The sequence below is a fragment of the Candoia aspera genome, chromosome 1, assembly GCF_035149785.1.
Source record: "Candoia aspera isolate rCanAsp1 chromosome 1, rCanAsp1.hap2, whole genome shotgun sequence".
NCBI classification, from domain to species: Eukaryota; Metazoa; Chordata; class Lepidosauria; order Squamata; family Boidae; genus Candoia; species Candoia aspera.
The window spans coordinates 196279264-196300445 of NC_086153.1; the positions used below are offsets into that span (position 1 = coordinate 196279264).

A 21182-nucleotide genomic window follows, 5' to 3' on the forward strand; every position below is an offset into this window, starting at 1 on the left:
GTCTTTCAGCTGACTAGCAGTGGAAGAATTAAGTCAGCAGGGCTATTCTGTTGGCTGTACTGGAAGGCCAGCAGAAATGATTTTGGCTAATCCTCTTTCTGAACTTTTTTCATTCATTGCCGGCCGTTATGAATTTTGTAACTTTAAGAATTGTCATGTGATATCCTTATTTTGCTCCTCCTTCCTCACCTTTTTTTCCTTTTAGTCCACTGCTGGCAGGAATTGTGTTTTTCTTTATTCACCTTATGTTTTGGGTGTCTTTTCAGCTGAAGTGGTCAATAACATACAGTAGTACTATAGATAAACAATTTCTGTGGCTAGGACTTCCATACCACTGCAGACACAATTCATCCCAATGGAATCAGTTCATGAATCCCATTCAAAGTCATCAAGTCAAGTGATGAAACATTAGAATGTGGTCTCTATGTATGATCCAACCTGTAGAGAAGTCAGAAATGTGAGGATCTGATTCATGAAAATGAGGCTAATCTGTTCCTGGAGGTAATGTTTTGGGGTTGGCAATAAAGTAAGTCATTCTATGCTTTATGACTGAGAAAGGGATTCATGCTCAGGATCATTCCAGTGACAAATATGCTACGTGCCCCCGGAAATGTATTTACGATTGAAACATCAATTCGTTTTTATTTTTATTAAGTTTATGAGCACATATTTAAGGCCAGAAAGCCACACAAAAAATGACAGAATCATCAAGTAAAATAAAATAAAAAAAGAAGTCTTTATTCTTTTGGCTCAACTGTAAGTGTGGCTTACCGTTCTTTATGGTAATAGCATTTTCCCTGCATGCAGTTCACCAAGACACAAAGTCAACAGTTTCAGTAAAAGGAGGAATTAACATTTAATTTTTCTTTGTGGATGGAATACAAAAAATGTCCTGATGGGATCAGATATACAAGTTAGCTACTTAGTTTTGTGGGAAAAAGAAAAATTGTGGAATCGCATATAATATTTAAAAGACTTCTAGTGCAGCATGAATCAATAAGAATAATAATAGTCTATGTAAACAAACACTGGAAAAGATTAAGGATGTTGAATAATAAGACTAACTGCTGATGCAGGCAGTGCTAGAATTTCAAACAAATCTTTCCCACCACGTTTCAATTACAAGTTATAGCTATTTGGAAGCAAGTGCATTTTGGACTCAGTCTGGAAAAAATCACATTAAGATGTGTGCAAAAATACAGTACCAATTAAAAAAGCAACCCAGAAACCCAACATTCTCCTCATTCCCGCCTCTCGGTATTTTTCCACTTTGTGAAATTCTTCAATGAAAAGTGCTATGAACCAAAGGACTACCTGTGACACTGACCTTAAGATCAGTTTTGTTTTGTCATTTATGTACAAAATGCTGAAAAATAAAACTGAATGAAATTTGTACACTATTTATATTTTTTTCCTTAGAAAATCGTTAACCAGGTATTCTGAACAGATTACACTGCTTGCAATATTATGGGTACAGCTGGCTACACACTGTATAATACCCACATAGAGTTCCAGAGAAGAATAAAAGAAGTCAGGGCAGAGCGAAAAGCTTCCCTCCCCCCCCCCCCACTAGCTGCAAACTATTGCTTGATGCAATGAGGAATGATGTCTGATGGAACAATTTTGTTTCACTTTTACCACCAACATATGGCTTCCCATATTAGATTTCTGAACAAATCCAAGAAAAATACAGTAGCGAAGGCAAGATAAACAACATGCATCAGGGATAGCCTCCAAACTACTTATAATGGTACAGAATACATCATATTTCCTGTTCAAGGTTTGCGAACTACACTTATTGTGGTACATATTTGATGCAATAAATATTGTGCACAGGTCATTATTCCTTTGCTCAAACATGCACCACAGGGCTAAAGTAACTATTTACATAGACAGCTTTATCTCATTGACACATACAATGTCAACCTTGCTGAGAGCAGAAGATGGCTAAACAATACTGCAGGAGAAAGTAAAAACTAACTTACAGATGTCAGACTTCCCCCGTCCCCTTTTTGGACAGTTCAGTGTTCCAGGTTAATGTAAGGGATGCTCCAGGATTTTTAAGAAGATCCTTCCCATCTCTCCACCCAACTTTACAATTAGAGTACAATCTTATACACTCTTACTGTAAAGTATGGCCCCCTGACTTAGTGTGGATTATGATCAAGTACATACGCATGGACACGCACTGTAGTGAATGTTCATGTCGCCTTCATAATGGAATTGTTTGGAGGAGGAGGTGGGGGGGGAGGAAAAACATTTGGGTTGAATAACTGTTGATTTTATGAGACTTACAGGCACATAAGAATTATCAGGATGAGACATAAAAGATGTATCCTATTATTAAGCACCTTGGAATCTGAAGCCATCCTGAAACAAAGAAGTCTTTAAAGCTCTTGTGCAAAGAAGTCTTATTTGTTTCCATGCATGGTCTATAAGTGCAGCATGCCTTCATGCAAATCACTTCTGCCTATACATTACAAGAGAATCAGACAGGACAGCTGGTCCTCATATCCCCCTGGACCCTGGAATCCCCCACCCCGCCCCCAGAACATAAAACCCATTTACAAAAATAGTCACATATAATAGTAAACAACCTGTGAATTTAAAAAATGACAACTTCACCAACATGGATTTTTGTAAAAATATGGCAAACGTGTGGCAGTTGGAATGCAAACAGTGGATACGATTATTGTTTCTGAGTGTTTTATGATCAACACACGTCAATTCTAGGCTTGCACCTCTCTTACTGGTTCCTACAGTCTGGATAGCCATTTTTCTTTCCTCTTCAGCAGTGTCAGCTGGTAATGCAAACAGGAGCCGCCTGTCGAAAGTGCCATCCTGTTTTACAGAGCAGCATTTGAATTGACAAGGGGTCACTATCTTGTTAATAGGCACTGACCTTAAGTATATAGCTAACATTTGTATGTATATATATATACATATACATATATATATATATACACATATATATTTATAGATATTTTTATGTGTGTGTATGTCTGTCTAAGTGTGCAAAAACAGTCAGTTTGGCATAAACCTCCTACAGGAGTCCTTTTGAAATAATACTTTACTTTCTCAAGCTGTAAACAATTTGTCACAAAGGAATCATTCATTTTGCTCATTTTTTATAGTCCCTGACATCTTTACCTTTATCTTCTTTTTCTGATTTATCTTTCTCATACTTATCTTTGTCGGGCTTTGTAACACTATCATAGGACGGTGGGGAGGTGGTGGAGGGGGTCATATCGTTTTTTTCAGGAGTAGAATTCTCATTTAGCTTATCAATGATCATATCTTCTTTGATAAGTGTGTCATTGCCTTCTTTAATTCTATCTTTATTAAACATGCAGGAAACTTTTTTAACTTTTTGCTTTAAGAGGTAGCGCCTAAAGGCTCGCTGAATAATAACAGCAGATACTTCCTCTTGCTTTCGTTTTAATGTGGTGGTAATTGGTTCATAGGAGGCTTTTGAAGGGTTGGCAGCCATAAACCGATCTTCCATTTGCACACGAAGGGCATCCATTTCATCACTTTCACCCAAGACACGTTTGGTGAAAGCAAATAAGATGTCAAGGCAGTGAATTCTATCACCACTCACCATGGGCAGGTCCATTGCAATAAGCTGAACTTTGTTTGGTTTTGGTATTAGAAGAGGAGGATCCAATGAGGCTGCAAAATCAGAGAGTTTAGCAAATTCTATGAATTGGGTTGCATCTGGATCAAACTTTTCCCAGACTTCATAGAACATCTCAAAGTCATCCTCACTCAAAGGTTCAGCACTTTCTTCTGTAGCAACGCTGAAGTTCTCCAAAATGACAGCAATATACATGTTTACTACAACTAAAAATGAGATGATAATGTAGCTGACAAAGAAGAAAATGCCAACGGAAGGATTGCCACAGTCTCCCTTGACTGAGCTACCTGGATGGTCTATCTCAGGGTCACAGTCTGGAGGCCCACTGTTCAGGATGGGTGCCAGCAAGCCATCCCAGCCAGCAGAGGTGGTGATCTGAAAGAGGCAGAGCATGCTGTTGCCAAAAGTTTCAAAGTTGAACAGGTCATCAATGCCAACTTCTCTCTTCACGTAGGCAAAGTTGGACATTCCAAATATAGCATAGATGAACATGACCAGGAAAAGGAGGAGACCAATGTTAAACAAGGCCGGAAGAGACATCATCAAGGCAAAAAGCAGGGTGCGGATCCCTTTTGCACCCTTGATTAGACGCAGGATCCGACCTATCCTGGCAAGTCGGATCACTCGGAACAGGGTGGGCGAAACAAAGTATTTCTCAATAATCTCTGCAAGGAACATACCTATAAACAAAAATTAAATACCTATTAATCTGTAATAGAGATTTAAAACTTTAATTAATTAGATGTTAATTAAAATCTTGTATGACAATCTAAAGAATGAAACCTACTTTAAATATCAAAAAAATCTGTTAATTTCCCGAAGTTTTCATTTATCACCATGTTACATCTTTTACTAAAATGAAAATTTTCTTACCTACAATAGATAAGATGACAACTACAAAATCAAAAATATTCCAGCCTATGGTAAAATAATAATAGCGGAGTGAAATCAGTTTCAAGACACATTCTCCAGTGAAAAGGACTATGAAGATCAGATTAATTCGATACAAAATTGTTTCCATTGCATCAGTTTGGTCATCAGTTTCTACCATCATAGTAACCATGTTAAGGCAGATAAGAATCATGATGCTGATGTCAAAGGCTTGTTTAGTTACAAAATCAAAGACCATGCCTTGGAATTTGTTCTGCAATTGAAGAAAATAAGGATTATTCATGAACCTCATGATCAGTGATAGACAATTATAATCTATATAATTATCATTTATGATCTGAAACTTCTGTAAACTCATTCCACAGTGTTCTAGTCAGACTGCATAGAAAGATGGCGCAGTAAGAAGGAATGCCACTATGTTCCCGGGAAGTCGGATAACACTCCATGAGTGTGCAGTTATGAAATAGGAAGCAACTCCATAAATAGCTTTCCTATGGGATTTCATAGTCTCATTCTTTACCTGGATGAGCTAGGAGGACCACAACAGTTACCACACTAATCCTGTTTTGATTTGTTAATGCTAGATAGGGTTGGTCAGCCCCAAACTCATTTGAATATGAAGGGCACAATCCTTCAAGCTCTTCTGACTCTACTGCATAATTTTGGTGGCATGATTATTGAAAATTGGTGGCATGATTTTCCAAACTGTTTAAGGTAAAAACTCTTAAAAACAGTACCACAAGCCCTAAATAGGCTTAACATAGTTTAAGGAAAGAAAGGAAGAAACAACTCTCCAAAATGGAAAATGCCCGTATGGTGTCATCATCCCACCTCCCATCTCAGTGACTTAAATAAAGCCCTAGCTCATATTTATATTTATATTTATATATATTTTAGATTCTTCGCCACCTGGATTCTTTATTTTTACTTTTATTTATATTATTTATTATTCTATTTTATACTGGGTATTTTATTTTATGGTTGTTATTTTTAATCAATTGTTATAAACCGCCCAGAGTCCCCCGATGGGAGGAGATGGGCGGGGACAAATTAGATAACAAAACAAAACAAAACAAAACAAAACAAAACAAAACAAAACAAAACAAAACAAAACAAAACAAAATAAAATAAAATTATATAAATATAATATAGTTAGTATATATATATATATATAAATATATATATAGTTAGTTAGTTTAGAAAGATTTTTTTGGAGTATAATAAGGTATAAATTATTTTCCAACTCTGGCACACATTTTCAAAAGCAAAGAGAACAGTGGAAAAATAAAATGCTTACTGCTGGCCTGGGTATAGGTTTCTGTGGTTTCTTGGAGCCTAGTTTTTTCATTGCATTGTAATATTTTTTTTGCTCTTCTGTCATAAAGATGTCTTGACCTCCAAAGTAAAAAGAGGAAACAAAAACTAGTTACAACCAGATATTCCCTTCCCTTCCCTTCCCTTCCCTTCCCTTCCCTTCCCTTCCCTTCCCTTCCCTTCCCTTCCCTTCCTTCCTTCCTTCCTTCCTTCCTTCCTTCCTTCCTTCCTTCCTTCCTTCCTTCCTTCCTTTCTCTATATTTACTTTTATTTGATGGGCAACCTCCTTCCTTGGGGTGCCTATTAATAAGGCAGAAGCAGGGCAAGTGGGAGGGGGCAAAATGGTGGGAGCAATCCCAGGTTCAAGCTCTGCTCCTTTGTACAAGTATGGATCTTGCATGCATGTATAAGGGTGCAGGGCTTCCATCTGTAAGCACATCCACTCTTTTGCCCTTCCTCCTCATTGCCTCCTTCTTCCATAGTTCAGCTATGGTCAGGTATTTAATCTCAGCAGAGATACAACAGACTGAAAGAGTATGGAGTTACTGGTCTATGTCATCACCAACATCACCATTTCTGTCGTCATCATCATCATCATCATCATCATCATCATCATCATCATCTATTAAATTTCTGCCTGAATTCCAAGCAGCTTGGTCTAGTGGTTAAGGTGCTGGGCTAGAAACCAGGAGACTGTGAGTTCTAGTCCCACCTGAGGCCTGAAAGCCAGCTGGGTGACCTTGGGCCAGTCCCTCTCTCAGCCCAACTCACCTCACAGGGTGGTTGTTGTGGGGAAAAGAGGAGGAGGAAGGACTATTAGATATGTTCACCACCTTGAGTTATTTATAAAAATAATAAAGGCGGGATAGAAAATAAATAAATAAATAAATAAATAAAATACAATAAAATAAAAACATTTGTAGTTAGGGGAAAAAAACAACAAATCTAATAAAACATCCAAGGTACAAAATAAATAAATGAACAATTGAAAAAATTTACTTCTCAGTTCTAATAACACAAGGACCCCAAAGCAACCAACATTAAAAAATGAAAAGCATAATAAAAAAGATAATTATAGAAAAGGATCACATCTCAAATGACCTCTAGAAGTATTTATCCTTTGCTAGCTTCCAGAAAGCCATTACCAAGGGTAACTATTTATTTAGATTTATAATACCATATGCTTCTTTTTACACTGACAATTTTAGAATTAATGTTTATAATTTATTTTTAGGAAGTACACATTGAACTAATCATTCTATAGAAGGAAGGAAGGAAGGAAGGAAGGAAGGAAGGAAGGAAGGAAGGAAGGAAGGAAGGAAGGAAGGAAGGAAGGAAGGAAGGATCAGAAGAATAAGCATAAGGTTATCATTGGAATAAAACCTTTGACAGTCTGCTGAGATCACAGTGATAGAATACTTATCTTCTTTTTTTGCTGATTGAAATTATCTATGATGACACCAATAAATAAATTCAAAGTGAAGAAGGATCCAAAGATAATAAAAATGACAAAATAAAGATACATATAAAGGTTATCCTCATAATGTGGCTGTTGTTCCACCTGCAAGGTAAACAAATTTTTAAATGGAAAACTGTGTGGAAAAAATATATTCAATCATATAAAATTGATGGATGTTATTTTTGTGAAGTGTGAGCCTTAGCCCCAATCTTTACCATATTTAGTCTTTATCTGATACTGCAATGAAGAACTGCCATAGAGCAGTTTTTTGACAAATTTTTATTATAACTTTACATATCCACGTACAATTATCCAGCTGAAGCATTCTGGCCTTCCCCACACAGGGTGTTTATCTTTTTCTCAGTAATTACTATTTTTCTCTCTTTGCTCCCCGCTCTGAAATCCACTGATGCAAATTTCACCCTAGGGTACGTGGCTTTTGCCAATAGACAATCGAGGTGTTTAGATTCAAAAAGAATCTAAAGAAATTAAGAGACGTTCTGAGCTTAGGAGAAAGTGAGAAAAACCAAAAGGAAATGGATGAAACAGCACGTGCTTGATGAGACGAAGGGCCTACCTACCTATTCTGCCAATTATCCTGCTTGCAATATGTCAATGTATTTTAAAAAATGTTAGCTTTAGGCACGTGACAACAGCTTTTTATTGGGACCAGTCATTGGGAAAGGAGCTTTACTGCTTTCTTGGAAAATAGTAATCTCAGTAAAAATCCCCTTCATTTTCTGTGCTGCAATTTTGGTGGTGGTGGTGGTGGTGGTGGTGGTGGTGGTGGAGGAGGAGGAGGAGGAGGAGGAGGAGGAAGAGGAGGGGATCTCCTATTTACATCAAACATTTCTTTTACTATCCAATGAAGGCTGTATGATTTGTAGCTATGGAACTGTACCTCACCTGGTTTCTTGAAACTGCATACCTATATGTGCCCGTGAACACACACACACACACACACACACACTCTGAAAGAAAAAGCCTGTGTGTATGTGTCTTTGTGTGTTTTTGTCACCTGACTCTCTTTTCTTTTTGCTTTTCTTCTCAGAAATGGGGCAGTAGCCTGAATTATGATAGAAAACCTTATCAGATAATAGACTTCTGGAATGGATTCTTTTTACTGATTTTAATCATCTGCCAAGCAAATGTTTCAGATTTTATTTCTTAGTTTTGATTGTGTCCTATTCTATATTTATGTTGTAGTTTAAGCATTCTTGACTTATATTATTGTTACAGATGAATAACCTAAATATGCATTCATATAGTTTCTATTCTAGAAATAATGTCTTGCACCAGTTACTCATTTACTGCAATGAAAATATGGTAAAATATCTGTCTTCACTCTAATGAGAATTTTGAGAATAATGTACAGCTAAGATAAAGTCTGATTTTTTAAGATCAGAGCGGGAAATTGTACTGGAGAAAAATGAGCGTGTTGTTTAATAAGGAAAAGAAATAGGAATACGATTCAGTTAAATATGCATAGGTAATATTCCTCTTAGATTGCACCACTTTGGATGGTAGGCAGCCAATTTCTTTTTACTTACTCTGGCTGACAACCAAAGTGGACTTAAAGATATGCTGCTACTTTTATAACTAACACAGGGTTATATGTTCTCATCGTTTCCAGTCATCATCATTTGATAGGCATGGGTCCCAGTATTTCTTCTGTGGGCTTTAGACACACTGGAGTATTTGAAACCCATTTTTCAACCTTTGCTTACACTGAAAGAGTGGGGGGAGGGTTGGAAGATTTAATAGGCAAAACTGGGTGTCTTAAGCCTTTCAGAGGTTTAAGGCATCCATTCCACCACCTTGCCTCTTTGAAAAAGAAAATAAACAAGCAAACACACACCATGGTCAATGGCAAGTTTGATTTAATCCTACCTGACTTAGCCTTAATATGAAAAAGAATCAGACATTTCCTGGGAAACACTTGCTGACCTGACTAATAACTATGGAAGATGTGGATACAAGTGTCCATGTACCCTAGTACTGTAGTACACCCACCAGGTCTGGGCTACCAGACAACCACAAGATGGCAGCAAAGAATGCAGATTTTCTGTATTTCTTTGCTGCCATCTTGTGGTCAGTCATATTTTTGCAGTCCAGTTCTGGTTTCCCTACCCAATAGCATACTTACATTTCGTGAATCCACAGCTGCATACATGATGTCCATCCAGCCTTTGAAGGTGGCCTGCAAACAGAAGTCAGGCAATTATTTTTTAAGACAAGGGAACAAGAGCATACAGTAGATAACCCCAGAGTGTTCATGTTGTGTATTTATAAATGTCTTTTAGAAGACTCCATGTCCCCCCATTAGTTTTCTCTTTCATAGTCATAACAGCAAGTCACACTGCTTATTATGTCCCTCCTCAGAACATTAAAATCATTGCCACTCCTCTCCAGCATCCAAATATATTCCCTTTATTTTGGTTACTTTCTCCTTACTTTTTGAGCACAGCCAGAGTGAAGGAACCATGGTGAAAGACAAACAAGTTTTTCCCTTTCTCCCCATCTCTCCTCCTTCTCCTTTCTCCATTTGTGCCAAAGTAATCTAATTTATTTATTTGTTCATGTGTTAGATTTATATCCCATCTTTCATGTGGGAGCGCTATGATTATGTAATATGCCACAATCTGTATTACACTAGGCAAGGATAGAGGTGAGGAGAGGCAGAGGAAGTAAAAACATACAAATTTCACTTTTCTTATTATTAGATTCCTTTTGAGCCTCAAACCTCTTTGTGCTTGGTCAAGAGTTATTAATATTAATGTGACAATGGCATAATGTGCCTTCCTGAACTTTGAAAAGGTTCTGAGAAATTTGTCCCATGATCATTATTATTTTATTATTACTCCCTGCATAGTAAAGAAGCAGTTCCTTGCCACAGCCCACATATATTCAAAATCTGTTCTGAAGAATTCCTGAAGACTTGGTACCAGATTCTGTTACAAGCAGGAAGGAAGGTGGGTAATTTCCCATCAGGCCATGTTGAATTTCACCCAGTTGTGTTCTGTCCAGCCATCACTGCTAGCCTAGGACAGCTCTGAAAAATGGCCATTCCCTATATCCAGTTCTCTCTTCCCCAGTCATGGAGGATTTCCTTTATTAAACAGGGGTAAATAAGATTGCTTGATTGCAGCATGATAGACATGTAATGAAATAAATAAATAAGCAATCTAACACAGGTGCATCTGCATCTGCATTTTATTACTGATCATTTTAGTTCACAGATATGATTGATACCACTTGCAAAAAGTTTGCTCACAGGTGTATTTTGGAGAAGAGCTTTGAAGAAAAATATAAAGGGATGCCAGCTATGTTCCAAATCAATCCATTTCAAAACCAGGCAGCTGAACTGATTCATTTGTAAAGTGACTGCCAGCTCACATTGATGGAATTTTTGAATAAAGGAAAACCTGCCAAAGGGAGGAAATAACATGGTAATATTATTCAAGTTTTAATATATAAAGAATGACTACTTACTACTTGAAGCAAAGAGAGGTAGCCAAGTCCCACGTTATCGAAGTTGACTTTCACATTTTTCCATCGGGCTGTTTCATTTTTTTCTATGAGATTCTCACACTCAGTCTGATTGTCAACTTCATCAGTGCTGAACATTTCCCCAGTTGAAGTATTAACACAGTGGTAGAACTTGCCAGCAAAGAGATTCACTCCCATAATGCTAAAGATTAGCCAGAATATAAGACATACGAGAAGCACGTTCATGATAGATGGAATTGCTCCCAAGAGGGCATTCACCACAACCTGTAGTATAAAGTAATAAACAAATGAAGCCAAAGAAGGGAAAATATATTGGCTAAAGTGAGATACGAAATGGGGAATTTCTGATTCATAGTTATGCTTCTTGGCCATTTTGTGCTACAGTTTAATCTCAGTTGAAGGCAGCAATGGTAGTAATAGATCATGAAAAAGAGATTAGGGCACAGGTATAGATATTGGTTTGAACCAAGAAAACTCCAAATTTAGGGTATGGTTTGAGGAAGAAGGACTTTCACAAAATCTGAGAGGAAGGGCCATAACATGTGGCAGAACCTGTGTAGAAGGTTTTAGATTCTGACTATTTATCAATAAAAATGATGCATCCTTGTGCTAGCTATGAAACAATGCTGCATAGCACTTTTTTTTTCTTGAGAGAGTTGGCAGGAAAACACAAGAGGAACAGAAATGGAATGCTCCATAATCTGCATCTTTAGGAAACCCATATATAAGGCAGTTTGATTGTACAACAGAAGCCCCATCATGGAGCATCCCACTCTCTGGGACATTCAGCTGAAACAGAGATAGGCACCCTGGGCCCCAGACCATAAGTGTCTCTTGAAGTCCAGTTTTGTGGCCTCTTGGTGTGACCTCCAACTGTGCTACTGAATTTCAGAGGTGCAACTGGTGCAGTTTCCTATCATTTTGAGATGGAAACAAAGCACCAGAGAACTGCAGTGCATATACTAAATTACTAAACTACTATGGTTTTAAAAAGCCAAGAAAAATATCCCTCATTCAACTGGGGAGGAAAATGTAAAATCCTGGCCTCTCCAATGCATGTGATGGTGTTCTGTCTACTTTGTATTACCACCCTGCCTGCTGCAGCCCCAGTCTGACTGCTAAGCTAGGAGCATTTCAAATAATAAAGGTGGGATAGAAAACAAATAAACAAACAAACTGGTAATGGGGAGACCTTTAGGTACATGAGACTGTGGGTAGCCAAAACCGGGTTAGGCAGACACTTTGTCTAATATGGTGTAAAAGATTTTCTTATGTACCTACTCTTTTGTAGTGCATGTCAAATCCTGAACTGTTGAAATAATAACAATAAAACTCATTTAAATATGTGTCCAGTGCAGTACCCTAACAATAGCCTTTCTTCACACATTTGGGGAACCAAGTTGCAAGTGAGAGGAAATGGATTCTAGGGAAATCTGAATATTTGCATTTAAAAATCAAATAACCCTCAGGGTTATCATCCTTATGTTACTCAATCACCTCCTCCATAACAGTCACTGTACCAGTTGGGAAGGACAGTCCAAGTGCCATAATGAAGTAACAGAGGCTTATGAAGAATAATTTTCCAGCCTGGTTAATATGTTACCCTGACAACACCTTATAGCAAGGAAAATGTGTAGCTGTAGTTCTGAGTAAGCCTGGGAACATATGCATATGGGCCCTCCAAATCCCTTAGTTGTTCTTTGTACCAGCAAGTTACCTATATAGTTCTTGCTAATATACATCCTGGCTGGGACATGAGCTCCAGGGTTTGGCTTGGCCATCAACCATGGAGCAGGCCTCAATCCATCCTCTTGATTTTTGGAATCAAGCAGCTTCTTTCAATGGTATGTTTGGTTTTTTTTGGGGGGGGGGCAAGGATACAACAGGCAGGATTAAATGTACCACTATTTTAGCTAGCTTTTTCTTTTTTTCTTTTTTTAGATTTGGATATCCATCATCACAGAAATATGTGTTTATGTGAAAAAAAATAGTCTGACAATGTAATAAAGAGCTGCCTTCAAACAATGGTTTGCCATTACCTAGGTATACTGGAATGATTTCCCTGAGGTTGTCTAGAGGCTAAGGGAATAGAAGTAGCATGCTGCCCACTCTAAATGAAATTTAAACTAGTGGCTTTGACACACACATAAGTAGTATACCTTTAAGAAAATAATTTGTTTCAAGCATATGTTATTTCATATTTTTCTTACCCTCATTCCTTCGAACCGTGACAAGGCTCTTAGAGGTCTTAAAGCTCTTAAAGTCCTAAGTGATTTAATTGCACCAAGTTCAGAGTAGCCCAAGGCATTCGCTGTTAAGCTAACTATAGAGACCTAAACGTAAATAAAATTAAAGAAAGTAATTTATTATTTTCTGGGTGAATAAAGCCACCATGTGTTTCTCAAGAAATCTCTTTGATAACTTTGCAGACACCTCTCCAGTCAGTCATAGTAGATCATCTAACAAAATCAAACTAGTTCAGTGGAGAATACCTTCATTTGGCTATAGAAGAGTTTGGAAAAGACTTGCATTAGCCTAAACCAAATATTAAGATGAAGCAGGGATTCTGTAACTAAGCAATGAAACAGATTAATTCCTGTTTTTTTCTGCATCCAGAGTGAATTTCCCTCTGAGTTTCTGAGAGCAAACTTCTATAAAACTGTTTTGGACTGAAGAAGGCTAATGCTGTTTAAGGGAGACCTAACACCAGATTTTAGATGCTTGCCCTTTGTTCTAGGGCATAATTTTCAATTCCTGGATGATGCATGTCACTAATAATTATCACCCAAGTTTCAAGCAAAATACTGCTACTACCACTACTACTACTACTACTACTAATAATAATAATACAGAAGATATAAATGTTTTCAAAGCACTATGGCATTGGCATTGTTTGCATCCCAGATTTTTTGCAATGTTTTATTACCTTAATCTGCTTCATATGTTACTCACATGAAGAGAAATCCATGTGTGCTGAAGTGGGGCTTCCTGAGCTCTGGTGTCCAATATCTGCAAAAGAGAATTCTATATGCATAGACCTCTATGCATATACACTCCTTTGGGATTGAGAGTTGTGTATTATTAAGGTTACCAAATTCTTTGAAGTCTTTACATGTACTATTTTCTTCTGCAGATATATGGGCAAAATGTGTCCCTACGTAATCTTTCACATGTAGAGCACCCTTTGCACAATAAACATTTGAGGAAGAAGATTGTTATTAACTCAGTTACTTCCAAGACTATTTGAGATCTCCAGTATTTTGCCTGCTACTTAATATGTTCAGCAATATCAGCGTGGCATCCTGAAGAACCACAGAATGCAAATGTAAAATTTCAGACTTAGAATTTTAAACACCTTAGGTTGATTGACGTATCACCACAACATTTTAAGTACATGGTACAAACTTGAGAATTGACTCCCTACTCCTTGTGCCTATCTAATACTCCCAAAGGCTAAGTATCTCAGGTTCATCATATGTAAGTAACAGAATGTAAATACAATGAGCAATACCAAGAGGTGGCAAGAAGAGGAACTGAGAACCTTTGGTCCTTGAAGTTTATAATTTTACTATGAACTGTACATTACAGATCCAAAATTACACTCTTCATAAAGTCAGTTGGCAAATCTGGATCCAGTTATAGGAAGATATAGCAATAAGTATTGTTACTAGATTTAATAACTTTCTGCTGTTCAACTGGTGAAGAAACCTTGTGCTAGTTTATGAACTCTGTTGTCCTAAATGAGCAATTTGACCAATACCCTGACATTAAAAAAAAAAATCCTGGCCAAATTACCACCCACTACTGAAGTTCAAGTGGATTTGTGCAGGAAACAGTTACAACAGACTAGTAGAAATTTTATTTTTGTTCATCTTACACTATTCTATTATGGAATTAGACCATCCTATGTTTATGGAATGATGGAGGAGTCACCCACTCCTAAATATTTCTGGCTCAGTCTTTCCAATTTTTGACAAAAACTGACACTTGATTGGAGGAACAAGAACTACAATCTCCTCACCAGTGTAGTTTATGTACCCATTTGAAATGGCAAGAGCTCAACTCCTGAGAAGTCTCAACCCTCCTCTCTCCCAAATCCCCTAGTTTTTGTACCTCCTGGCCTGCCTATCTGTCCTGGCACAGCATCTTTGTCTTTTGCTTAACCCCAATGTGTGGAACAGATAGCAACCCCACAGTCTGGACTGGCAAATCACAGAAATATAAGAACGATAAAGGTGATCTAAAATCTATAGTGCTGTCTTCTGTAACTAATTGTCATGTTCACCGTTTCAATGTGCTTGGTACATCGTAACGTTTCGCATGTCATTTGCCTGATACGTGTTTGATCTCGGGAGGGAGGAAGATTCCTCTTCGGGGAGTTGTTATCTGTTGGCTGCTGGGTTGGAATGTGTTTGGGTTATCTCATGTGTTCAAGGTTGCTTTCCCAGGATGTGTGGAAAACGGTTACCAGCACCTGGGAGGGGGGTGGTTGCTATGGCCGGTAGAGGGGAGGGATTACGTTTGGAGCCGAGGGTTTTTAGTTTGTATTTGGTGCATTTTAGTCATTCTCAGCTTTCTCTGTATCTGCCATAATTTCCCTAATAAATCAGATTTCATTTAAGTAACCTCTTGTGAGCCTGAGTGTGTGGGGTAGGCAACCATTACACTAATAGGAGTTTGAGACCTGTGATAGAGGGAAAACCACTTGGGAGTCAGAACAGCATATCAAGCCTTCATGGTAAGTTAAATGTTGTTAAACATATGAAAACTTTTCCTTCCACATTAATCAGCCTCCTGTGAAACCAGAGGCTGCTATATACTCCTATAGTGCTGCTAAAATCACAGACATTATATATATATATATATATATATATATATATATATATATATATATATATATAAATCCGTTCAATTGTGTCTGATTCTTGGAGACTGCCTGCACAAGTCCCTGTGGTTTTCTTGGCAAGGTTTTTTGGAAGTGGTTTGCCATTGCCTCCTTCCTAGGGCTGAGAGAGAGGGACTGGCCCAAGGTCACCCATCTGGCTTTGTGCCCAAGGCAGGACTAGAACTCATGGTCTCCCAGTTTGTAGCTTGATGCCTTAACCACTTCACCAAACTGGCTCTCATATTAAAAATGGTCTCCCAAAAATGGTACAAAAGAGAAGATTGCATGGTCTGATTTTGCTTGGAAGCATCTTGGGTAATGAGGTTCAAAGATGCATGAAAAAAAGAGAATCATACAAACCAAAATCTCTACGTATCTGAGAGAAGAATTGGAAATATCAAAACCTCAGCAATATTAAAGTATTTAACTAATAACACATTTTTAAAAAGCACAAAAACCTGATGGAGAGTTTCAGCTGAACTTGTTTCACACAGGTCTATTCAAATGATTCCTTGAATTGGAAATCTTCTTTCTGATTCACTGTTACCTTGACTTTCTTTTAACTCTTCTGGAATGTCCAATCTCACTTTTTGATGCTCAGGGGAGATGGTTAAGGACCACGTCTTTCAGACTCTCCTCCAGCATCATCTTGTTCTTGTATCTCTCTTTCTTTCTCTTTCTCTCCCCAGTTTGAATTTTCCAACTTTTAAATCTCTTGAATTTTAGATCCTTTTCAAGAGAGGGTGGGGTAAAGTGCTTCCCCTTTGTCCTACCTGCACAAGAATGGACTTTTCTCCCTTGCCTGCCCACATGTTCTATCCACTGATCATGTGCTTAGATGAAAAGGTTAGCTCCACGTCTGGGAATCAGCTATCACCCTTGAGATGGCTGAAATGAGCAAAGGTAGTGAAAGGGGAGAGATGTGCTTCCCCATTCACCACTTCATTCCATGATGATCATCAAGGGCATACAAAAGTTTTGCATCCTGTGGATCTAAAGATGTCCAGTCACACCTCGTTTCAGGCCTTACTGATGATAAGGGTACCAATAGGAATACTTCTACAGCTCTGGAGATTTCTGATTCCAAGGCAGAAGTGCTGCTCCACCGAGGGAACTCCTCTCAGTGGCAATTCTACCAAATACACTGACACCTCACCCAGCTGAACGTAGAACATTTCCTTTCCTGAAAGTAGTGAGTTAACTGTATATCCAATGATTGCTGCAAAAATTCATGGCACAATAGATCAATATATTAAAGAAAGAATACCTACATCAACAATGAGGAAATCCAGCCAGCACCAGGCATTGGTGAAATAGACTTGAAAGCCATAAGCCACCCACTTTAGAAGCATTTCTAAAATAAAGATGTAGGTGAAGACCTTGTCTGCATATTCCAGCACAGTCTTGATAGTCTTGCGCTGCTCGATGTATATGTCTTCAAAAGCCTGGGAAGAAAAAAATCCCCCCCCCAGTTTTAGTATAGCTTATTATTTGTTTGCTTTCTACTTCTAGAACTAAAACCAGTCCCCCCCCCTTTCTATTGAAGGCTTAAATACTGCACTCTAATTAATATTGTCTTTATCAAATAAGAATATGGTAAAAATGAAGCATTTGTTTATTTATTTACAGAGTCTACTCATTGAGGAAGAAACCATGACTCAGTGGCAGAGGACATGTTTTACATGCAGCAGATTGTAGGCTCAATTACTGGCATCTCCGATTAAGTTATGTTTTGAAGACGTGGTTTTGTCATTGGGCCTGGGGACCCCAGGTCGCTTCGGGGCCAATCAAGTGGTAGATATGAATGTGTTTGCTGCTGCCGTGGGATGTGTATTGTGTTTTTATGGTTTTTGATTCTGTAAGCCGCCCAGAGTCACCATGTGTGAGTTGGGCGGCCTTATAAATTTGATAGATAGATAGATAAAAATTAAGTTAAATCAAAGAAAGATCTCTGATTGGGATCTTGCTCCCAAATTTCACAAACCAAACTAAAAAAATCTGCTGAATCATATGGAGCTTCTTGTGTTTCTTCTGTCCCATTCCACAGAAAAATAAAGTTACAAATTGTTGTTTGTTTTTTAAAGGTGGGTAAAACCAAGTGTTGTGTTAATTCTGACTTTAGACCCCAAATCCTAAATCTAAAAAAAGCTGAACTGACCATTTTCCTCTCTAATCTCTGACAGGGAAGAGTAGAGTTTAAAACATGTTCCAGTATGAATCCAGTATGTAAGTATGAATGGTTATCCCATTTGCAACAACTTAGAATTCTAATATTATTGTGACCACACCACTTAAGTGGGATCTAACAGATCTCATTTTTTAGAAGAAAAATCCTTACAATAAAAGCATGCATCCACTCTGTAGAGCTAGATGAGATTAAAACAGCACCCAAAATCAACCCTCTTCTATAAGAATATTATATATATATATATAGTTTAAAGGAAAAAGCATTTATAGAGAGAGTGTCAGTTTGGTGCAGAAAGTCAGGTATTTAACTGGCACTGGGAAAACCCAGGTTCAGATCCACCCTGAACTGCATAAGTTCACTGGGTGACTGTGACTAATCACTCTGTCAGTCAAATCTACTTCAAAGGGATGTAATTGTGGGGGAAAAAATGGGAGGACCGAACGCTATGGGCAGCACCTTGAGCTCCTGAATGAAAGGTGGGATATAACTCTAACAAACAATTACATAATAACATCATACTGCTTTAGGGATAGCTATGACTCATAGAAAAGATAAACCCTACTAAAAATTCAGAGGTTTTCAGATAATTATGTGTCTGGGTTGTTTCCTACACTAAATCTCTGGGATAATGAATGGTTTTCAAATTCTAAAAATTACCAGAGCGCCACTGCTGAGGAGAATCATGAAGACAATGAAAGTCTCAAACCAATTATGTTCTACGATTTTGTAACAAGTCTTCCGAAGATTCCACCACATTTTTCCTTTCCCATCTTCTACGCTGACTTGGCAGCACTTGAATTTCCGGATACAGCCTGGCAAAATACCAACGATAATATGACAAATGAAAGCAGAGTAACAAATAATGCATGGCTTAAGTAGAATATATTCTTAAACCAACTGATGGTTTTAGAGCCCTTTCTGGCTCTAAAATTAATAGGTCTACATTTGAAATGACGCTTTGGAAGTCTACTAGGTTGTCAAAATCAATGTTCATAGGACAGTTTCAGTGGTGCTTGGAGGAAATTATTTATTTATCATGACTGAGACTATGTATACATATATCTTAATTGATTCAAGGTTCTGTCCCAGTGCCTGGAGGCTGTACAGGTTTGGATGGGGAGGAACCATCTCTGCCTCAATTCTACAAAGATCAAGTGGCTGTGGGTATTTGAGAACTGCCCCGATCCGGAGATATTCCATCTTTGACCTTGGATGGGGTTCCACTTCTCCCTTCAACGTAGGTATGCAATCTGGGTGTCTTCCTGGACTTGCAGCTCCTGCTTGAAGGCTAGGAAGGCCTTTGCTTCAGTTGCGCTTCAGACAGTCACTCAAAGGCTTGCAATGTTTTATACTATTCACCTTCTGTAAAACAGGCTTCTGGTTCAAGAGCTTCTTCAGGTTCAGCTTCAGGTTGCTCTCCTACTTGGGGAAGTCCAACATCAACTGTGCTACCTTCAGATGAACTAGATGCATTTAGTTTCTGCAAATGAATGAGAAACTGTTAATGGCAGTTCTGTTTGTTATAGGATTGGATGCACTTAGTGCATTCCAGAATGCTCTCTGAGTATTTAAGAACTTTGAAATGAAAATTAAATTAGTTTAGGTATATATTAATGCCAATTTATTTTCTGCACATGAAGGAATTTGAAATTACATTCACATGGATTTCCCCATGATGCATTGTTATATTCATATTAGGAATCACAATTTGGAACCAATTTTGTAAACTCTGAGCCAAATACAGAATTAAAAGTTCAGAAATGCTTTATTAGCATGAACAACAGCTAGCTGATTATTCAAATGAGGTAAAATAGAGAGCAGTATGAATTGCAGCATTTCCCCATGAAAGCAGCATTTTCATGTCTGGTGCAGATAGAATATGCATATGCAGCAAACTATATTTAACCTGTTACTTTCCAACTGACATGAAAACACAAGTTATCAGTGTGTAAGTACTTCTTAGTTTCTGTAATTCAGAAAGGAAAGCAGCATATTAATTTCAGAGCAAGAGCCATTATTTTGCATTCTCTTTTGCCAATGCACTTGCACAAGTGACTGTGCATTTTAAAACTACTTGTTATTCTTGCATGGTACACATATATGTCCTTTGAGTACATAGTGAAATATACATGTGTATTGTTTGCCATAGCATTTAGAATGCATTGTTGACCTGTTTTGGAAAAAAGGATTTACCCTGATGATGATAAATGCTTTTGACTAAGCTTTCAACTGGTTTCCTGATCCTATTCAGAGAAATGAATGTAGTAACCCATGAAGAACAGTAGATAATATGAGTACCATTGTGAATAAAAGTAGTGATCATTGCATTCTTTAGCCTTGTACAATGTTATTAACATGTATAACATCAACAAAATGGCTGCATTGGTAAGTAACTAACTTTATGTGGGAATGATGTAAGCAGATGGTGAATTATCACATACTTGTATCAGTCTTTTGTTATAAGGTAAAGCTATAGGCATTTGTTCATAGGCATCAAGCTGGTTCCATGAACTCTAACCAGCTTAAAACTTAGTTTGATGAAGAAAGTACTTTACCGTCTTTATTCTGTTCCAGCTTGAGATTTTAATCTTATAAACAGCAGAAAGATTAAGTTACCTTTTAAAACTTCTTACTGAAAGTATGTTGGATGATCCAAACAGTTTTTGCCAATAAGAGCAGGTGTTTCTAGGGTCTCTTCCCATTTGTACACAACCACAGCACAAACATCTGGCAACATCTTTTTTCCACAGAGACCCCAGGATCTTGTTTGCATCTCAACCCCAGTCCATTGACAGGGACAACTTAACCTCCCCTTGCTGTACTAGTGGTAAAGCGGCATTTTCCCCTTTACTCTGACACCATCCAAGGGGAGCTTCGAGATGTGTAAAATCTGTGGCACTGGAATCTTTTAAAGGGGATCGAGTGATTGTAAAGACAGGCAGTAGAGGCAGGACAGAATCCGGATGAGGACAGAAAATGTTGTCTCAGTCTAATTTTCCGCCACCTCAAGGATGAATGGTTAGCATTTCTACTCTGCTATGGGGAAAAGCCCCTGGTTTATTTCACCCAGCTTGTGATTAAAAATTTTATTTGTTTCTGAAGAATATTTGGCATGTCACATTGGTTAGTCCAATCTATTTCCAGAAGGCTTGAAACAGTTACAACCTGTATTTTGTCTCCTTAACATGGTTGACTTTTACTTGAATTTTGAAATGATATAGTAAAGGTAAAGGTTTCCCTTGACGTAAAGTCCAGTCGTGTCCGACTCTAGGGGGCGGTGCTCATCTCCGTTTCAAAG

General features: G+C 37.9%; 1 protein-coding gene across 12 annotated transcripts in view; it reads right to left on the bottom strand.

Annotated features, from left to right (window-relative positions):
* Nucleotides 1–2566: 2566 nt before the first annotated feature.
* LOC134507538 (sodium channel protein type 2 subunit alpha) overlaps nt 2567–21182 on the bottom strand; it is a 59350-nt gene continuing 40734 nt past the window's right edge. For 10 of the 12 annotated variants that reach the window (XM_063318252.1, XM_063318250.1, XM_063318247.1 and 7 more), the window contains 10 exons: nt 19244–19364; nt 18542–18696; nt 16968–17141; nt 13022–13144; nt 10794–11075; nt 9448–9501; nt 7266–7403; nt 5826–5930; nt 4511–4781; nt 2567–4317 (listed from right to left, as the gene is read on the bottom strand). In XM_063318252.1, coding sequence (XP_063174322.1) covers nt 3122–4317; nt 4511–4781; nt 5826–5930; nt 7266–7403; nt 9448–9501; nt 10794–11075; nt 13022–13144; nt 16968–17141; nt 18542–18696; nt 19244–19364 — 2619 coding nt within the window. In that variant the 3' untranslated portion in view covers nt 2567–3121. The remainder of the gene's footprint in view (nt 4318–4510; nt 4782–5825; nt 5931–7265; nt 7404–9447; nt 9502–10793; nt 11076–13021; nt 13145–16967; nt 17142–18541; nt 18697–19243; nt 19365–21182) is intronic. The other 2 variants (XM_063318248.1, XM_063318249.1) reach the window with 1 other exon arrangement.